This window comes from Argentina silus (assembly GCF_951799395.1).
Source record: "Argentina silus genome assembly, chromosome: 4".
NCBI lineage: Eukaryota > Metazoa > Chordata > Actinopteri > Argentiniformes > Argentinidae > Argentina > Argentina silus.
In genome coordinates this window covers 986,842-1,007,500 of record NC_139658.1, presented here as the reverse complement: position 1 = coordinate 1,007,500, position 20,659 = coordinate 986,842, and the positions used below count along the sequence as shown (strand labels likewise).

At 43.0% G+C, this 20,659-nt stretch overlaps 1 protein-coding gene across 8 annotated transcripts in view; it reads right to left on the bottom strand.

Moving 5' to 3' along the window:
• The window catches only part of foxp1b (forkhead box P1b), a 141,643-nt gene that overhangs the window by 39,675 nt on the left and 81,309 nt on the right, over window positions 1-20,659 (bottom strand). For 6 of the 8 annotated variants that reach the window (XM_083668297.1, XM_083668302.1, XM_083668301.1 and 3 more), the window contains one exon: window positions 14,624-14,806. In XM_083668297.1, coding sequence (XP_083524423.1) covers window positions 14,624-14,806 — 183 coding nt within the window. Of the gene's footprint in view, window positions 1-1,986; window positions 2,003-5,847; window positions 5,922-14,623; window positions 14,807-20,659 lie in introns of those variants that run through there. The other 2 variants (XM_083668303.1, XM_083668304.1) reach the window with 2 other exon arrangements.

The window sequence follows — 20,659 nt, the reverse complement described above, 5'->3', positions numbered from 1 at the left end:
TCTTTCAATTAATTTGCTTATTTTTACACCTTGGGTGTGTGTACCTCTTCACCCAGTCTTTACACCTCTCCTTGTCATGTGGGCCTGGTCCCCAGTCCCCGCTAGATCCCCTCTGACGATACAGCCCCAGCAAGAGGCTATTACAGCCCACATTTTATTACCCATTACTACTGAGGTCATTAGCAGTGAAAGGGATTGTACGGTTCTTAACCTATTGATCATTGTAACTACTACCATTTAATCCTGTGTTGAATGAGTGAAAATCTGCCTAAGACAGGGGGCTATTGAGGGGAAGGGCGGGAGGGAGCACTTTAACTGAAAAATATTGCCCTGGCCGCTGTATCATGCCCGTTTAATGCAAACACAGGACAGGACGCCTGTCTCCATTTAGTGCACTCCCCATATGGTGAACTCTCCCTTATCTCTCACTAACATCATGACTCCACATGACTCCACCAGATGATCCACAAAAATAAATATGCATCTAAAGAGAGTCTGAGGAGCCTTCTCTGTTTAATTCACAGAGGTCTAATAAGTGGAGAGCTCCTTTGAGAAGAGCTGTAGTCCTACACTCCAATGAGAGTGTGAATAAGAGGACATTCTGGGAATGCCAGAAATAGCTGACGTTTATGAATTTCAGTAAGGTGTGGTGCTCTCCAGGTGCCTCGCGTACATAAACATTCAAACTTGGAACATTCTCCCACAGCTGCAGAGTGACTGTAGGCAATATACCAGCGCAGGCCTGCTGGCCAACACACACACACACACACACACACACACACACACACACATACGCACCCACGCACAAACACACACACACACACACACACACGCACGCACGCACAAACACACACACACACACACACACACACCCAAACACTCAAGCATGCACACACAGGCATCTATAAGGTCCATACAGTGCTTTACATGCAAAGAAGAACAAGCATATCCTGTTTTACAGTACAGTATGCTTGTATGTACAGTATAGTGTAAATGAGATAGGCCCTATCGATTTAAAATATTGAAATATTGATTTCAAGATAACAAAATTCATTATCCAGGCGACTGTTTCTAATGAGATAATACTGTGTTTTTTGCTTTCAAAGAGGACACATTCTTTAACATTGACAGGATAATCATCAATGATGCTATAGATACAGGTCATTTTCATAATCTACAGTTCCACATATATCCCCAAAAGTCTTTTTTGGTACTACACATATTGTAGTACAGTTTATTTCAATAACTGGATGCCAATTATAAATACAAAAAAAAGCTAATTAGAGTGACATAAGCTAACCACAGGTTGCCCTAAAAATATGTATCGTATCATTTCGTATCTAGACTTCTTGAATCTTTGAACGTTTTCAAATCCTAAACATGAGCTCTCTGAGAGATGATGTTACTAAGGCAACATTTGATGCAGAGCATGCAGGAGAACAGAGAAGGACCTTGTACAGGTAGTGAACAGTTAAGGCTGACTTTAAAGGACACAAAGCCAACTTGTCTTTGTGCGTCACCACTCAGAACAAGCATGGAAAGGATATTCTAATGAGGAAACATCGGCCACACATCTGACGACGTCCGAAATACACTGATTCAGACTTAATGAAGACGCTCTCCAACCAGTGCCCCCCCCCCCCCCCACCATAAGCCAAAGGTCAAAGCGTGGTGAGAGAAAGAGAGGGGGGGAGCAGGGCCGGGTGTAGGGGCTAAGGCTAGCTTCCCTCCCCGTGTGCTGCTTGGCAATTAAGGAGAAATGAAAGAAGAAAAAGAGGCCAACATCAATGAAACCAGAGCACACATTCAACTGGCCATGAAGGAACAGGTTAGATGAAAAAAAGAAAGAATAATCAAATATGAATAATTTTATATGTGCTCCCTGGTGTCATCTTGTTTTGTAAGAACATCAAATGGAATTGAGAAGTACAAAATAACAAGCCCTTGAGAAATCAGGGGCCAGCCTGTTTGATGCTCGAGGTTTACCTTGGCCTGAGACTGCGGAATAGGAATGGCGCTCCATCTTGAATAGCGTATGATCTCTCGCATGAAAATGTCTCAGAAATGAGGATTTCACGGGAGGCATTGTATTGAAGTGATGCATGAAGGTAATTAGTCGTCGACAAGATCGGAATGACTCATTTCTCATCTCTCATTCAGGTTTATTGAAATCTCCGAGGTGGATAGCATTTTAGGGAATATGTCAAGCAATTTCCCTCAGCATCTAAAAATGATCAAGCAAATAATATCTGTTCCCTATAAAGAATCACAAGGTGTTTTGGATCTGCTAATACTATTAAAGAGAAGAATTTTGTAAAATAATAATAATAATAATTATTATTATTATTATTATTATTATAGTAGTAGTAGTAGTCGTACTATTATTATTATTATTATTATTATTATTAATAATAATAATAATAATAATAATAATAATAATAATTATAATAATAATAATAATTATTATTATTATTATTATTATTACTTTACATATACATGATAAATAACAATAATGTGTTTAAAATGAATTAGCCCTAAACAATCAAAAGCTACAAAATATATGACAAAGAACACCAGCAGACAGAGCTACCCATCCTGGTTTTGTTAAGCCCTCAGTAATTCCTCTCTGTCATCCAAATTCAAGCTGCTTTAAAAACGTTTACAGTTCAGATAAACAGGATAATCACAGTCACATTTGCTATATATATATTCCGCGGGGGATCGAAACGATATACAGCAACTGTAAAAACAAAACTCAAGATTGCATTTTAATTAACTTTTTAACCACAAACAAACAAGTTGTCAGCAAAGCTGGGCCAGCGTTCGGTAAAACAAACAAACTACATGGCAAAGTGAGCGAGGCTTTCACCCTTACAATAACAGCTGAGCTGCATGGTGGAGGCTCTTTCCCACACTCAGGGCGGCCGCCACTGCAGGTGCCCACTGCTGAGCACGGAGCAGAGGGCATGGCCCCCTCTCTGACACAGGGGGCACACACACACACACACACAAACACACACACCCACACGCTGAGCCCCGTTCTCAGTAGCTGAAAGGATCAGCTTCATTTTTTGAAAATTCAAACCACTGAAATTCAACAAAAAATAGTCTTTACAAAGACACCTTAAGCGTTCAACTTTCCATTTAAACTTGAGACTCCAAAACCCGTTGACCTTTTCAATCTTTTTGACCTTTCAAGCCACACCCCCGTATGCAGATTTTCAGGCACTTACCATGCAAGTTTGAGACGTGGCACAAAAATAAGTGGTGGCAACTCACCGCTTACAACACATAACTACACCACCATTCACAACCATTCACCTTGTCCTCAACCCGGTACCTCCCCACACCAGAGCCCCCTCTCCCTGCGTCCATACGGTGCCCGTGATTTATGGTTTACCGGCTCAGCACGGTTATGCAACGCCGCGTGCCTTCAGATGCATTATTTGAGTCAGTTGAGATTTAATTAAGATCACAGCCTTGAAAATCCCCTTCAAATGAAAATGTACCCAAAGACAATGGCTGACACATCCTCATGCAGATTGTTTCCATTCTCTGCACACCAGCAACGCAAACCTAATCCTTGTTTCCATGACGGCAGACAAGGGGGCCACAAATTATGTTGCTTTTTCACGCTGCTTGTGTTGTTGTCTTTTGTGAGTTGGAAAAAACATGTGGCCAATTAATAATAATATAAACTAGAGAGAGAAAAAAGTCAGCAGCTGGCTTACAATATGGGTGAAATTCATAGAGATAAAACAGGATCCAACACATATGCCTCTGCTTATATCTGGATACAACACACTGAATCATTCCAAAAGAAGACATATTTATTTTCTTCTTTGAGGTGCCCGGCAGCAATCAACAAAAAGAGTATCACTTTCTCTAATTTGTTGCAGGTCAAGACTGACACAAGTGGCAAATAGAGGACAGTTATCATTTTGTTCTGCCACATCACTGTCTCCAAACCATGTAATCATACTGTTCACCTACTATCACTGCCCTTTGAAATACATGACATCTCTTCTGGAGTGATTTAATCTGCCTATCTGAAATAGAGACACACACTGTGTCCAAGAGCACTGAACACTAATGCACCTTGAAACTGAACAAAAGCTGTTTTCAAGTAAAAAGCTTTTTCAATCCAGCGAGTGAGGGGCAACAGCAGAGAGCAGCTGGTGGTTTTCTGTATCACCGCTAAACTATTCCCCTCTCTCCCCGCTACAAAGCAGCGGCCAGTCCTGTAAAGGATATCCCAGAGTGCTGTGGGCTCTGGCGGCTGCCCGCGTGCCCCCCTCGCTGGGTACAGGCTAATATCTGGTTGCCTATGTCATGGTTTAGAAATGACAGGTGCTGGCAGCCTCTCGCCTTGACAGGCCACTGCACAAATAACAGCCCTGCCTGAAAGGGCTAATGCACTACTAATGAACAATAAATCAACTTTGATTACAAACTGTCAACCCAATCAACTCGCACTCCAGCTCTCCCAAACTGCAAGCCTCTCGGCACAGCTGCATGGCATTACAGTGCACACTGGCTGTTTAGGCTTCACTTTCTTGATCTTTACCTTCCACTGGCCCCTCTGACTGACTGACACACTCACCCAACTCTCTACTACCGACATGCTGCTGAAAAGTCAACTCAAACCCAACACTGCTGCTCCTGAGCTATAGTTGGATGACTGGGGGGGGGGGGGGGGGACTGACTGACTCTAGCCCTAAATGTGGAGGGAAATGTGGGTCTTTTCAAAGCATGCATTTATATATTAATTAAAAGTGTGTGTGTGTGTGTGGGGGGGGGGGGGGGGGGGAGGGGGGGGGTTGATGAAGAGAGGTTCAACTCCCAATTCCACTCCCCACCCCCTTTGTCACACACCCACGCTCACCCAAAACTTTTCAGGAAGATCTCATCGCTGACATTTAGAATGATTGCATCTGGCTGAAATGGTTGTGTGGTGATGGTGTCAAATATAGAGCTGTGCCTCCCTCTCCCTTAATTTCAAGTGACAGAGTGAGGAGAGGAGCAGCCCCCCTTCACCTCCCTGCCTCTCTCACTTGACAGCTACACTGGCGATAGTCTGAGCAGGAGCCAAGTCTGACCAACACTCACAGCTAACACACACACACACACACACACACACACACACACACATTGGAGTACCTCCTTCCAAATACAATAAAGAACACAGCATATACTACAGATACTCAGAGCTACCAGTATTTGTTATTGCTACACACTAGAGATGCACAACATATTCAATAATTCAATGTGATAAACAACTAATATTCCAAAAATACAGACTGCAGGCTTTCCTGGAACTTCCCTTCATTCAACAACATTGTACCAGATCCTGCATAACTGGTTAGCTTAGTATCAGTAAAGTAAACAAAACAAAACTAAACAAAAAAAACTGCAATGGACAACTATTCATGTAAAATGTAACCAAATACAGTTACTAACAAACACGCAAAGCACATGAACAATTCATTTGCTGAAGCACATTTTCATCAGTCAATGAAAACTCTATCTTTGAATACCATCAACAACTAACAACACACACACACACAGATACATCTTAGCACAAAGCATACTGTAAAAGCAGAGAATTCTCCCACAAATCACACATGCTTGCATTCAGGGGAAGTCTGTTCTCTTTCACTGTCTATACACTAAATCCTGGTCTGTTCTCCCCTTAAACAAACTGCATGATAAAATTAACCAATTACAATGATAGAACATCAACAACAGATAGACAAAAAAAACCTATTCTTTTCCCTGAACAAATTAAATTGTCAGGTTTTACACAAGAAAGCTGGCAAAATTGCAGAATCAATCATATTGACAAACCTGACAAACTCCATTTAGCTGGCAGGGTAAACAGTGAGCTGGGCCGTGCAGTGTGGAGTGGAGCGGAGCGGAGAGAAGAGGAGGAGCGCGTGAGAGAGAGAGAGAGAGAGACAGAGAGAGAGAGAGAGAGCGAGAGGCAGGCAGGCAGGCAGGCAGGCGGACGCTGCTGTGCTGTGGCGTCTCCAGCCTTCCTCGGGATACAGACAGATTGCACGCGCAAGGTTGCTCCCTGGCTGACAAGATACAAAACTATCCAATCAACCACGCCCTTCTCCACCAATCACAACCAGCCCCCTAAACATAATCAATTCAAATGGGCCACACAATAGGGCGCTGTAGGGCGAGCTGCAGGTGAACCCATGCCTTTGTGTGGGGCCCCTTTAAAAAAAAAAAATCCACAGTTGACGGCTGTTAACCCTTTGACCCTTGCCGGGGCTCCGGCCGTGCTATTGAAACAATGGGAGCCCAAAGAAAAGAGGCCCTTTAATTAAACAACAGATAAGTAAACACAGCTATCCAGCTGAAAGAAATAAAGAAACTACCCCACTATCAGCCCTTTATTGTTCTGGTAAATGGAATTGTTTACAGTGCCAATACAAAGACCCAGCCTCATTTTAAATTCTGAGAACAACAAATGGCTATAGCAATTGAGATGCTTTGTTGTTGTTGTTTTGTTTTTGTTGTTTGAGCAATGTCATTGGTAAGCATTTCATTTTAAAAAATAAAGGAGAAATGTTTTGTTGTTTGTTTGTTTGTAACAGTATTGTGTACTTATTAAATAACTGCTGTTTCATTATCACTACTTCTATCCAGAGAGAGTATCTACAACATTTTGCCAGTTGAACCTGAATGTAATACATAAACAATGAATGCTTTGTACAAACTGATAATACTACAGTACAGCTAGGATAATATAATATAATCTGACTACAAATACCATCCATCCTAATACTTTACTACAACACAGCTACTACCTCTAGTACTATCACTACAGATACTCCTCAGTCAAGATGAAAGGAATTAGCTGTCATCATATCATCACATGGTTAAACATCTATGTGCCCCGCTATAAAAAAGGTGAAAGAGAAGGGAAAGGGGAAAAACAGGACCCTGCCCCCTACTGGATATTTCTGAACTGCACAGAAATGAGAGAGGAGACATTCAGATCTTGTCAACATGTATTTTTCTCTATTTAAAGAAAAACCCACAAACTTTTCAAAGAGTGATAAATATCTGTAAAGATAAAGAACTATCTAACCCTGACTGGGTTGAGCCGACACTCTGGAACACTTTCAAATGCAGATACTGTAGAATCAATGAAAAATATAGCTCTAGTCTGGATTAACACTCTATTCATTATCATCTCAATAAACACAAAAAAATAATAATTTTAACAATTTTAATAACATGGCCATAAAGAACTGCTCATATCAATGTCCATAAAACCTTGGCTAAGGATGAAGGAATGTTCATGAAATACATTCCAGTCCACAAATACCCTGGTCAAATAAACAGAGACTATACAAAACAAGCCATCTGCTAATAACTAACAACAAGCTTTGCTAAGCTGAGTGACCTATATAAATTATTGACTGAGAGACCTCAAGTGTCAAAAGTGTCAATTCCAATACATATCTTAGTGAATAATTAAGTCAAAGAAAAGGCTCTTTATTTTCTATCTGACACACTTGAATGCCTCAGACAAAGACACACACACACGCACACGCAGATGCACACACACACACGTGCATGCGCACGCACACACACACACACACACACACACACACTGACAGTGGTCTCCACTCTGGCCACACTCCTCTCCCCAGTATTTTCCCTGGGGTGGCATGTCGGCATATTCTCAATAAAACACCTTCTGAGCAGTAATAGGCCACTGTTCTCATTTCAATGCTCCCAAAGGCCTCATGATAAATTTAGCAGACATACAGTTCAAGCCTCCCCTCTCTCCCCCTCACACTCTCATTCTGATCCTCTGCCTCAGCCTGCACTATATATAGTAATTACACATACGTATTGATGTGATACGTATAGACATACACATTTTACCAATACAGAGAAGCATCAATTTCCTTGAGCCTTCAGTTCATTTTCACCCATCGTGTTTACGACAGTTTACAAAGACGACTGAATGATTGTGCATATGACAGAGTAGATGACATAATAAAAGACTCCATTTACTGCCTGAGTTACAGCGAAAGTATGAGTTAATGTCTGGTCTGGCGTGGGCTCTGTTCTGGTGTTACCGCCAGGTTAAAGACAATGACACAGCTCACATTACACAGCAGCACACATAAACAAAAAACAAGCAGTGAATAAGCCATACTAACTCATGTTGCATTTACAGTAAAAGGAAATTAAAAAAAACAAGGACATTTGTTCCAACCATATATTAAAAAAGGAACTTGTAGTCGAAAAAACAAACATTGTGTTACTTCCCTCTGAATAAAGACAATCATTGTTTACAGACAGAGGGGCCTCCAGGGCAGGTGTGTGACTTCTCGAACAACAGCTGGTCTATACAGTACATATGTCAGAAAGGCCAAACTAAGAAAGCCAAACTAACCTTTGTGCATTTTTGTGTTCCATGTTTTCCACACACTGTTGGGTTAAACAATGTGTACAGACATCTTCGATCCTTCTCTCTACCCCCCACCGACTGCAATCTAACCCTAACCCTAATGAAATGAGAATGGTTATCAGCCAACATGAACTCATGTTAAGTCACGCCTGATGCAATGCGTTCTATTATGTATCGGTCTGGTTATTTACTTTTAATTTCAGCATTCAAGAACACATTGTTAAGTCAGCAGATGTGTAGACTGTATTTGCAAAATATTTCCTGAGGTGATATGCCAGCCAGCGCATAGCGAAGCTTGTGTTTCTTTGTGTTCCATCTGCTGTGGTTTTCACTTAGTCAAAACAAGAACTTTTTCAGCCATGCACAACATAAATTCCGGGGGTGGGGGAATTTATATTGTTCAGTGATTGATTCATATAGAGATTTTTTTTTTTTTAAATCAATGACTATATTAAGTAGTACAGTGTCTCATTGTGACATTTTGTTTAGGAAAAAAATAATACTGTGTGTCTGTGAGACATGGGTCACCAGAGATTACATTGGGTATGTGTATCAGTGCCAAATACTGTATTTGCTATTCAGAGTGTGGACTATGAACATTTACAGTACAGTACAACATATAATAATATACATCTACGCTTGGTGCCCTGAAGTTGCTCATCACATAATCACCTTATAATATCTCCCCTCTCATGTCCTGTACAATGTCAGGAATTCAAACACTCTAAAACCATTCTCTCAAAGTGAAGCGTGGTGAAATGCCACAGTCAGAGTAGATAACAGCAAATGCTATAAGCTATCAGTGTACACAATACTCCTGATCCAGAGGAACACACTCGTCAGTTGTGTTGAGAAACATGATGAGATGGAGTTGAGAGAATGGCTGATATGACTGTTGGTGTTTATTAGCATGCTGGCTTACTGTAGATCCATCCAGCCATTTACCCCCCAAAGGGCGTGTGAATCATCCCAAACAACACATGGCTGACATCAAGATATTGTGGCAGAGAAATTATTCAAAGATACAAGATTTGGAGGAAGAGGAGGGGGTGGGGGGGTGGGGGGTGGGGGGGGGGGGAGAGACGGGGTGGAAGGATAGAGCTTGAAGGGAAACATCAGGACTCAAATGAAAAGGTCCTGAAAATGGCAGAGTGGCTCCCAGCCCTGTGACTGGAGTCAATCCGACAGTCATGGGTTGGCTGGGAGCTCCTAACAGGCTGGAACAGAACAGACTGCCTGGAAATAGGAAGGATGACTTCATCCTGACAGAGTGATCCCAACCTGGTTCTAATATATACAGTACACATAATACATTTTTACAATATGACAAGAAAAACAAACCATGAAAGAGACAGCCTGATCCTTGGTTACACATGGATGCAGGATCTGTGTTAGGTTGATAATTCCTGGCGGATTATATCACCTCAAAGCAACAAAGACGTGGAAATAAGAATTCATTACCACATTGTCTTGAGACCTTTTTACAAATACAAGACGAGGGAGACGCACAGAGTCACGCACATACACGCACACGCACACGCACACACTGATACGTACTGTATACAGTATGATTTGATTCTGAACCTAAAAACATAGTAATAGTGGAAAGATGTGCCGTTCAACATTAAAGGTCATTCCCTCATATCAACAGCCATATATTTTCCTAGGAAATCCATTCCCATTCAACATTCTGAGCTGTCTGCTTATAGAACACAGAGTTTAGTATGGATACACACTCAGCTTTATACTGACAAGCCGGCTGATTCCGGTGGGGTCCACACCTTGGGCGCTCATCACAGATTGGCTGCGTCCGACTCCATTGTCCCGTTATCTCAGCTGGCTTTCCTGTTTGGGCAGTGGGCCAGAGTGGGCCGGGCCCAGGCTCATTGTCACCTCGCCGGTGGGCTACTACAGCACAGCGCTCCGGGCCACAGGGCGGCCGGGCTGCGGGAGCACCTCGGAATGCCGCCTCGGAGCTCTGGCCGAGCTCCAGCCGACAGGCCCCAAACCCAGCGCTCTAATGACTTACAGATTGAAGCGCTGTGGTGTACATGTGTCAGGACAATGCCATGGGTCTACTACAAAAAACAGTAGTAGGGAAGAGAGAGAGAGAGTGAGAGCCGGCGGCTTCCCCTCCACTGTCAGAGAGAAGCTTGGTCCCTGCATTCTGTCACACCACGCTTCCCCAAAGACCACAAATGAAGGATATGCACAGCAAATGGTAAAGGGGAGGGGGTAGAACTTAAAAGGCTTTCATCATCTAAAACTGAAAAGACATTATCTTCTGACCTGGAGATGCCCTCTGTGTGGCTGCACACAATGGTGTAAAAGAGAGAGTGAGATAAACAGAACAGAGGAGCGAGAGAGAGAGAGAGATTCACCTGGCAGAGAGACAATCTTGGTTGAAGAAAATAGGTTGTTGGCATGTTTCTTTTTTCACAAATGTAAAACCTTTTGCCAATTTCTGAAGAATAACAAGCCATGCTCCTTTGACATCATGAACATGTTTTATGCAAAATTGTCAGTGGGTGTTGACAAAGGTGACCTATCAAATGAATCATGCTTCTTTCATTTAGATACAAAAGGAAGCCAACGCATCATTTCAATGAGCAGAGCAAGTAATGAAACCATAGAAAAGCAATGTTTTCCACTGCTCAAAAGCGTCAAGGACTTTGCTTCTGAAGAAATATGAAAGAACACATTTTTACATTTTGCTTTCAGAGAACATGTAACGATTCTACAAGGGATTTTTTTTGTTGAAAGTTTCTCCCTCGAACTCATGTGACGCATTTGTCTGCGCTACAAATAATCTGTCTACAACAAATTTAACAAAAATATATCTGGGCATTGGTCAGGGCCATTGACTTTATCTGTTTCCAGTCCAACTACACGCACACATTCTCAGTATTGTCTTTCCTGACCTGCCAAAACTGGCCAATGAAAGTGAAATGTATTCATGGAGGGTTCATATGTAGAACAATATCTGGCTTGCAGCCCTACAGTAGCTCACCATACTAGTGACATGAATAATGAAGGCCCAATCAAGGCCACCACCATCCAAATCTGGAACAAGCCTAATCTGGGCATTACACTGATGGCAGTGGAACCATGTTGACATAACATCTTCAACCCAGCTGCATGTCACATAATCCTCTGTAGGTGGTGGGAGCCTGCCTACCCAGGATCCCTTGCAGTGTGGCATAGTTAACTGAGTAGGCTCCTAAGCAAAGCCACAAACGAGGCTCATTTTTTTTCTCCCCCCTCTGCGGTGCGAGTGGACTATCAGCGAGGGTCCGACAGTGTTGTTCCTAATTACCTATTTCTCCACTCCTGATCCTGCAGCTCGCATAATTAGTTACCTGGGGCTGCAATCCAATTTGAAGTGATGACAAGAAAGTGATCCATGAAAAAGTAATAAGTTAAATCCAATTTCAGCCTGCCTCTAATTAAATGCACATGGAACTAATGACTCAAACCCTACAATTTCAGTGATAATGGTAATTAGCGGGGTGGGAGTTGCTCGCTCCTCTTCCCCCGCTTCTGTAGGTGTGAAGCATGAGGTAAAGTGGCATGAACTCTTTTAATTACACGTGTCATTCTGTCACGTAATTTACTGTCTTTTTGACCAGTCAAGTATGTTTAGCTGCTCTCCAGCCTGCACAGCAGCTGTTTATGTATATTGTCTGATTAAAATGCCTTTGAGTAAGAGTATACAGGACAAGCTTCTCTTCTAGAAGTTTCTATGCGGGGGTTGGGACCCCTTCTGGAGATATAAAACCAAAGAGCCATTAAATGCTGATCAAGGATTCTTGTGCTTCCTTGATTTTTTTTATTTTTTTGTAAGTTTTCTTTTTTTTTTTTTTATGCAGGTCATTTTTTTCTGATGTATGAAATATTCTGTGCTTCATTATTTCTTACTTGAATACGAATGAATTGGAGTGAGTCACATCTCCAAATGAGGAGAGGAGGGCTCCTGCACATCTCCTTGTGTCTAATGGGGACACTGCTGAGATGAATGGACCTCCACCCTGGACAGCTCTACACATCAGGTGCTTTTATGGGGTGCCAGCTTACTACACAGCGCATAATAGTTGTATCATGTCTTTTGATGACCCGTTCCAACTCAACGCAAAAATCATTATCCCTGAGCCTGCTATAGAGGATGCCAATGTTGTGCATGAAGGGGTCTTCTCTATGCGTGGGCTTGTCCTTGTAGTGAAATGAGAAGAGACTTGGATCGTTATGTTCTGGTGTTTCACAAATTACCACCTTTGAGTGTTTGAGTGAAGTGGCTGGTCCACCACCAGAAGACCACAAGTGAACACAACATATATGGCGCACACACACACACACACACACACAAAGTTTCTGTATGAGCATAGGCATTCAATCCATGTGTGCGTGCAGAAGGGATGTATTTAATTAGTAGAGTATGTTATTCAGAGATAAATAAACACTTGTCTGGACTTGTGGCGTTTCATTACAACAGTTTCAACCCAGCAAAAATGTAACATACAACATGAGAGAGCAGGCAATTTACCATTTTATTTAGATACTACGGCGAGCTAGCCTGTGCACTTCACAAGTAGTGGGCAGGGGAGGGAGGGGGGAATGAAAAGGCCCTGGCTCTCTTTTCAATAGCTGAGTGACAGGTTGGGCAAGATCTCTGTATACATTAATAAATTAGAATTTTAATTTTGCCTTTGTCTGCCGGAGATGGTCTAGTACTTCACTATGTACCAACAACTGGCTGTACGCTGGAATCCGCCGGGTGGCCCCCACTGTTGACCTCTGCTACACAATTCCCAGCCTGACTCGGGAAACTGTTTAGTTTGATCCTTTCAACTTATTTGAATCCTGACAAATACGCACACAACTGAAAGGTCAACACAGTCATATTTCATCCTCTGGAGCTATTCCTAAGACATCTGCACAACAAAGAGCCTCTTTCACTACCTGACATTAGACCTAGCCACTACAATAGCTCATTAAAAAGAGCCCCCTATGGGAGAAGAGGTATTAAATATTATATATACACACACATACATAACAGGGCCCCCGTATTAATTACCCAATATGCCCTGAAGTCGATTGCAATTTCACACTGAAACAAACAACCCCTCCTTATTCAAACAAAGATACGCATCTGAGGCAGCTCAAACATGATGTGATCTGGAATGAACGTAAATATTGCATCAGATATGGATAGCTGTTCCTATTCAAAAGACCCGGAGTTGCCTTGCATCACAAAAGGCTGCACAAATAAATGCCAGGCACCCTTTACCCCCTAGCCACAACCCCCCCCCCCCCCCAACCCCCACCCTGCTCCAAGGCGCCCCCTGCTGTTAGTGGTGAAGACGGTTTTACCCCGGTCTCCCTCCCCCTATTGAGGGCAGTGATGAAAGACAGAAAGAGATGGAGACCACAGAGCTGCTTCTGTCTGACCAGGCTCAAATCTCCTGCTGGAGGGGTGGAACACCCTCAACTCATTCTCCTCTCTCTCTCTCTCTTCTCCTTTCTCCTACCCATAATAAACAGCACTCAGAAAGCTGCTTCCAATAGGAGGACCCCTCTACTATGCATTGACCAATGCTACAGGCCTGGCTAGCAACCCACAGCATGTGTGTGTCAGTGCCTCAGCTTTATCCTTGCTACTGGATGAACTCATGATAAAAATAGGATCCATAGAAGCAGTTCCTAGAATGTGTTTTCTGAGAGTCTAGCGGGTGAATGTCATTCAGTCATGTGTATTCAACACAAAGTAGGAGCTGGTCCTTGTGTACATTAATACCATTAAGGTGTCACACTGTGAGAGATGTGTTGATCACACAGGCTCTGTAATTCACACATACACACACACACACACACACACACACACACACACACACACACACACACACACACACACACACACACACACAGACTAGCACAACTGTTGCTCTGCCGCTCTTAATTTCCTGTTTATGCAGTTTGCCTGGTACACTCTCTCCTAAGTGCAACTAGCACACAGTGTACCAACAAAAGCATCCAGAAAGTTCTGATTTCCACTGTTTCACTTAATAAATGTGTGTGTTTTGAGTTGAAATGCTAGTAAGCAACAACATGACTGTAGTTGATTAGAGTGAAGGTGCTATATGCATGTTGTTACCATGACCCAGTATGGTATGTGCTCTACAGTACCTGTAGGCCTTGCTGCTTGTCATTGGCCTTAGGGGATTTCAGACCCGTGCCTTGTTGAGGCTGCAGCTGCTGGGCCTGATGTTGTTGTTGTTGTTGTTGTTGTTGTTGTTGCTGCTGCTGCTGCTGCTGCTGCTGCTGTTGTTGTTGTTGCTGTAGGAGGATCTGTCGAGCAACTTGGAGAGCCTGAAAAAGAATCAAAATGGTAGGGGTGAAAAAAAGAACAGCATGTAAACTAAAAGCAGATCTTTCATTGTCCTCTGAGACCACTCTTATGATTTTTAACACAACAGATGGAACCCAAACGACAATGTGCTCTTGGCCTGCTGATAGATAACAAAACAAACTGTGATATAGACACTTTTTCCATATTTGCTTCCTTCAAACAAATTTACATAGTTTCCTCCAGAAGCATGCAGAGGAACAATAATCAGTTGACAAAACAAACTTGCTGACGAATCAATAGCAACTGGCCAGTGAAAATATTTTCTGTTGATAGGTTGCACTTACAGTAAACAGAAAAAGTCACAGAGGCACCAATCGGTGCTTTTTGATCCTCCTCTCGCTCTGTCACCCCCCTCCCAGAAAGCAAATAAAAGGTTTATTGCTGCTCCAAATATCTGTTAAAGGACACGGCCTTCTCAGTGGAAAACAAAATACAGTGCAGTCACATGTTTATTGCTCCAGCTACTCCCTTTTCCCTTACGATAAATAATCAAACATGCCATCCAGAACAAACAAAGCCGGGGAGCTGGGAAAAACAGTGGTCATGAAAACGACACTGATACCAAGAAAAGCAAGCGTGTGTTCCCACAGAGAACCGCCAGCCTCACACCTACACCAGTAAAACATCTGAGTAAATAACTCCGCTCATTCTTTCCATGTTCCTCAGACGATTACTCCCACAATTAAACAAACAGTCGGGGGCACATCCAAGCCCATCTCGCACAGCGCAGAGTTATAGTCCTCCAGTCAATTATTTGATAAGTTAGGCGATTGCCAGATGCAGTAAAATTAAACGCGGTATGTACAACAAGAAAAAAAGGGAAGAGGGGGGAAGGAGAAAAAAGGAGCTCTGAGTATGTAAGAGAAAGTTAAAGAAATGTGTGAACGAGTGACAGAAATGTGTGAAAGATTACACAATCATGAGATATCAAAAGGGAGAGGGCATGAGAAAAAGAGGAAGAGAGAGAGAGAATGAAAGATAAGTGAAAGAGTTGATCTGTAGGCCTGTACAAGCTCTATAAAAGGAAGGGATGAGAGGGGCAAACAGCTGTGTGCTGGTCTGCAGTGTGTGTGTGTGTGTGTGTGTGTGTGTGTGTGTGTGTGTGTGTGTGTGCCCTCTCGAACACAGGCCTGTGGGATGACATCATGAGGCAAGAATATGACCACAGGCTACAAAGGGGCCACTCTCCTGGCGTTTCACCCTGCCTCCATTAACACTTCATCTCTCCCTCTCCCTCTCTCTCTCTCTCTCTCTCTCTCTCTCTCTCTCTCACTCTCTCTCTCACTCTCACTCACTCTCTCTCTCTGTCTCTCTCTCTTGCTCTCTCTCTGTCTCTCTCAGTACTGTATATCCTACATGCCTACTCATTGTGCTCTGTATGAAATGAGGAGGGAGGGGAAAGCCCCGAGCCAACACATTCATAAAGATAGTATAGCATTTTCATGTGACAGTGTGAGATTCACTCCCACACAAACGACCAATCCAACACAATATTACACATTAAGAAAAACTATTTAAAGCACTCATGAGAAGATGACATTTAATCCCTTTAGTTACAGTTTCTTTTTTTTTGTTGTTGCAGCAAGTCAAATTTAAGTGGACAACACAACACCAATGGCAGATATTCGTCTCCAGTAGAACAAAGCAATAGTGGTCTTACCTGATTAAATGGTCGGCACAGAGTATTTTCAGGCAAACCCAAGGAATGGTACAAGAAGCTTTCATGAATAAACAAAAAGATCTGTTTGGCTTGGCCTGTCATTTATGACACATAGAGTACAGTAAAAGCTATGAGTGTGTGTGTGTGTGTGTGTGTGTGTGTGTGTGTGTGTGTGTGTGTGTGTGTGTCTGGCTTACCGAGGGTTGTTGGAACAAGGATACTTGAGTCAACAGGATATGATAGGAGCTTCAGACAGTCAGGGATGAAGACATAGGTTTCTGGGAAGTGTTCCCCTTTTTGTAATCATCAACAAAAGAACCCTGGCAACAGGCCTAAACAGTGATCAATCAGCACAAATGGAGCCACAGTGACACTACAACGCAACACGTCTAAGCATTGTCTTGTATTCTCATCCAAGTTCATCTCACATTGATCATCATAACATAAGCTCATTAATATGTTCATATTTAACATTCAACAAACAGGGAAAGACAGTCACACAGTAATGACACATTACTCATACTGTTTGGCTGTGTTAAGTCCGATGGCTTCGCAAAATAGTTTTAAAAGCAAAGGATACGAGATGAGTCAAAGACTTTGTCATTATCAAAAATAATGAGATATAAAGGCGAGCAGCTCTGAACCTATGCTGAGTGTCTCCGAGGTGAGGCCAGCTCGAGGCTGAGGAATGATTTGTTGTTTAACCCGGCTAGCTGCCTTGGAGAGGCCTAATGCTGTGCTAAAATAACCCATTGTGGGCTGTCACTATGATGTTTACATAGCACCCACTCTTCTCTTCACACAAGGCCTCTCTCTCTCTCTCTCTCTCTCTCTCTCTCTCTCTCTCTCTCTCTCTCTCTCTCTCTCTCTCTCTCTCTCTCTCTCTCTCTCTCTCTCTCTCTCTCTCTCTCTCTCTCTCTCTCTCTCCCCTGGAATTCATCTCCTTTTGATCTCCCATTCAAAGGTACTGGGGCTTGATAGACGTACAAGTCTAAAAGCAGCTCCAGACGCCTGCGATAAACTGCCAACGGATGACAGGCCAGAGCATCTAAAGCGCAGAGAAATGAGGGGAACAGCATGTTGTCAGGACGCTCCAATAGCGCAAATCAAGAGACATATTAGGTGGAACTGATCAGATACAAAAACAGTTCAAAGACAGATAATGGTAACAGATGATTAGGTTACAAAGGGAACAGAGGCAAGCTTGGCTATAGGCAAAGCAGATGTAAACCTGCAGAAAAATACAGTGTGTTTACAGTATTATCAAGAGTTAAAAACATACTTATTAAGTGTATGTCAATTCTAATGGGAAAAAACATGGCAGATAGAAGTGTGTGTTTTACTAACTGGCAGAACATCTTGTGAGTAACGTGGGGCTTTACAAATTGGATTCAGATTTTGTTCTCATACTGATTCTGTATACCAAAGGTTCAACTGAAAAGCTTCCTTAGAATCTCAGGCTAAAGTTGTTTGCAATACAGGCTTAGTACTGTACAAGTTGGGATAAGGAACACACACACACACACACACACACGCACACACGCACACACACGCACACACACACACACACACACACACACACACACACACACACACACACACACACATACACACATACACACACACACACACACACACACTTCAGGTACTTTTGATTAGAAAACACCCTCCAGGACCTGACAAGGTCTTATCAGCAACAAAGACAGTGCAATTTGGTATCCTTGTCATTTGCAATCCTCTTTTATTTTTCTATTTCAAATATGTTCAAAATTCACACCTTCCCCTGTATTAACGGGTCTGCCTCAATAAACAACCAGCTTATCTGCATCTACTTTCACACCATATTAGTGAATAGAGCCTAAGAAAAAGCAGGAGCAGCTCTCATGTCCCAGGGCTATCTAGCAGCGATAAGGGAATGGCTAAGTACTGGATGTCTTTATATGCAGCACATGTGGATTATTTACAGGCTTTGGGTTTCCTGCTGTTAAAGCCAGCTCTGGGTGCCATACAAATCCCTGCTCAGAGAATTACCACCGAGTCAAGTCTTCTCTCTGATTCCCGCCCTCCACGTTTCACCACAACCTAACGATACGCACAATTTGGACAGACGCTTTATATCTCTCTCTATATGTATTCTGTTGACCTTGAGTAAAGCAGCTAAACACAGCAAACTATTTGAGTCCAACTGCCAACAGCTAGAGAAATTCAAACCAACTGGCTGAAACGGAGATGAATATAGTGGCAGACTCTGTACATCAAAAGAGCAGACAGAAAACACTCATCCTCACTCTCCAAACGACAGACAAATAATAGAAAAATGGGAAAAAAGGTCAGCTTGAGAGTGGAGAAGTGAAAAGGGAGAGGGCTCCATTCAGGGTGGCTCCTCTGGGAGTAAGGACTGTGAGAAATGAGGCTGTGCATGTTTGTTCAGGCCCATCATGAGAGAAGCCCTCTTTATTTCCTCCGACTCACCGATGTCCTCCACTCAAACGCCAGGGAAGACCTTGAATGTGAAATGGTTTCAAACAAATTGCCCCTAATTGCTTGAAGATGTGCGCACAGGTGTAACCAGATCCCTGCGGCCATTGTGGAGACTGGAGAGAGAGAGAGAGTGGAGAGTGTGTGTGCGTGTGTGTGTGTGTGTGTGTGTGTGTGTGTGTGTGTGTGAGTGTGTGTGTGTGAGTGTGAGAGAGAGAGAGAGAGTCCAGTGCAGGGTGTTTACTCAGTGGCTGGAGTTTATTAGACAGGAGACCACGGCTCTCAGACAGCCAGCAACAACACAGCTAATAGGTTAGCTCTTAATGTAGTCCTGCTCAGCAGACTGGGCCTTTACTCCCCTGGCTCAGGCCTCTATGGGTTTACGTGGCGATGGCCTAAATGTCAAGGTTATCTACTTGACTTTCTGAGTGAGCACACGTCTCAACTCACCTGACATTTACGGCCCTGTCTCCCCCCCTGCCATGCTTCATCCAAACAAGAGGCTCTGCGCACCTCAGCTGTAACCCAGGATGTAAGCCCTGCTCTGCTCTGCTCTGCTCTGCTCTGCTCTGCTCTCTGTAGCTCCTCCTGGTGAGTCGCTAGCACTGAGAGGCTAACTCCATACCATTGATACTGTACAGGCAGGCTGGGGCTTTCATTTAATAAATTACACAGACTATTGTAAGACAGTGGTCTTGCATGTATTGAAGCTGGTGGAGTTACTGACACATTGTTCTGAATAGGAGTGATAGGAAATATGGGGTTAGGGGGGCGTTGAGTGTGCAAACATATAGTAATGGAATTCACTTACAATAACTTTCATTTTAATTGAAATGCATACGATTGGACACATTCTTAAACATGTGAGCGGATAAGCAGTGAGGATCATGTCTATTTATATTAATTGCCTTTTTTTCTCTTTTTTTTTTCTACAACGACCGTTTATCTGCAATGCAAAGTAGGAGAGGCTGGTTTCCCAGTAAGTATATAATTAATGCCATTTCCAAAAAGCCTCTCCACATGGAAAACAGGCACCCATGTTCAAACCCCGCGCATTACAGGCCCTCGGAATAACACTCTCTAACCCATGTTTAGATTTCCAAACTAATTCATGTAGAATACATAAATAAATCAACGTTTTATACCCACTTCAAACCATTATATTCCCTTCCTTTGCTGCACTTTTCAACTAATCTATTAATATTTATGACAACACTAAACATTTAAAATTGCCATGTTTAAACAATATAAAGCACAGCATGCACTTACATAAGATGCAAGCTGACTTCAATAAAAAACTAATTTTGTTTGTTCCCCCCATAACAGGTAATGTGGTGCCTTGACAAATGTTTTTAGAGGGAAAACAATGAGTGAAAGAAAAACAAGGGGGAAAGTGAAGTTATTAAACATGAGTGGGGATGGAAGAGTGGAGCAAGAGTGATGATGGAGGGTAGGGAGTGAAGGGAGGGAGAGGAGGAGGAGAGGAGGGAGGAGGAGGAGAGGGTGGAGGGGCAGGGAGCAGGCGCAGAGGGGAGAGTAAACAGTGCCCCACCAGCCGGACCCGGCGCTCGGAGCCTGGTACCGCGGTGTGACCCCAGGCCCGGGGAGGTCAGCTCAGCTATGCAGGCCTGACAGTTTCCGTTTGCTGTGTGCCGCCGGTTTGTTTGGTTTCTCC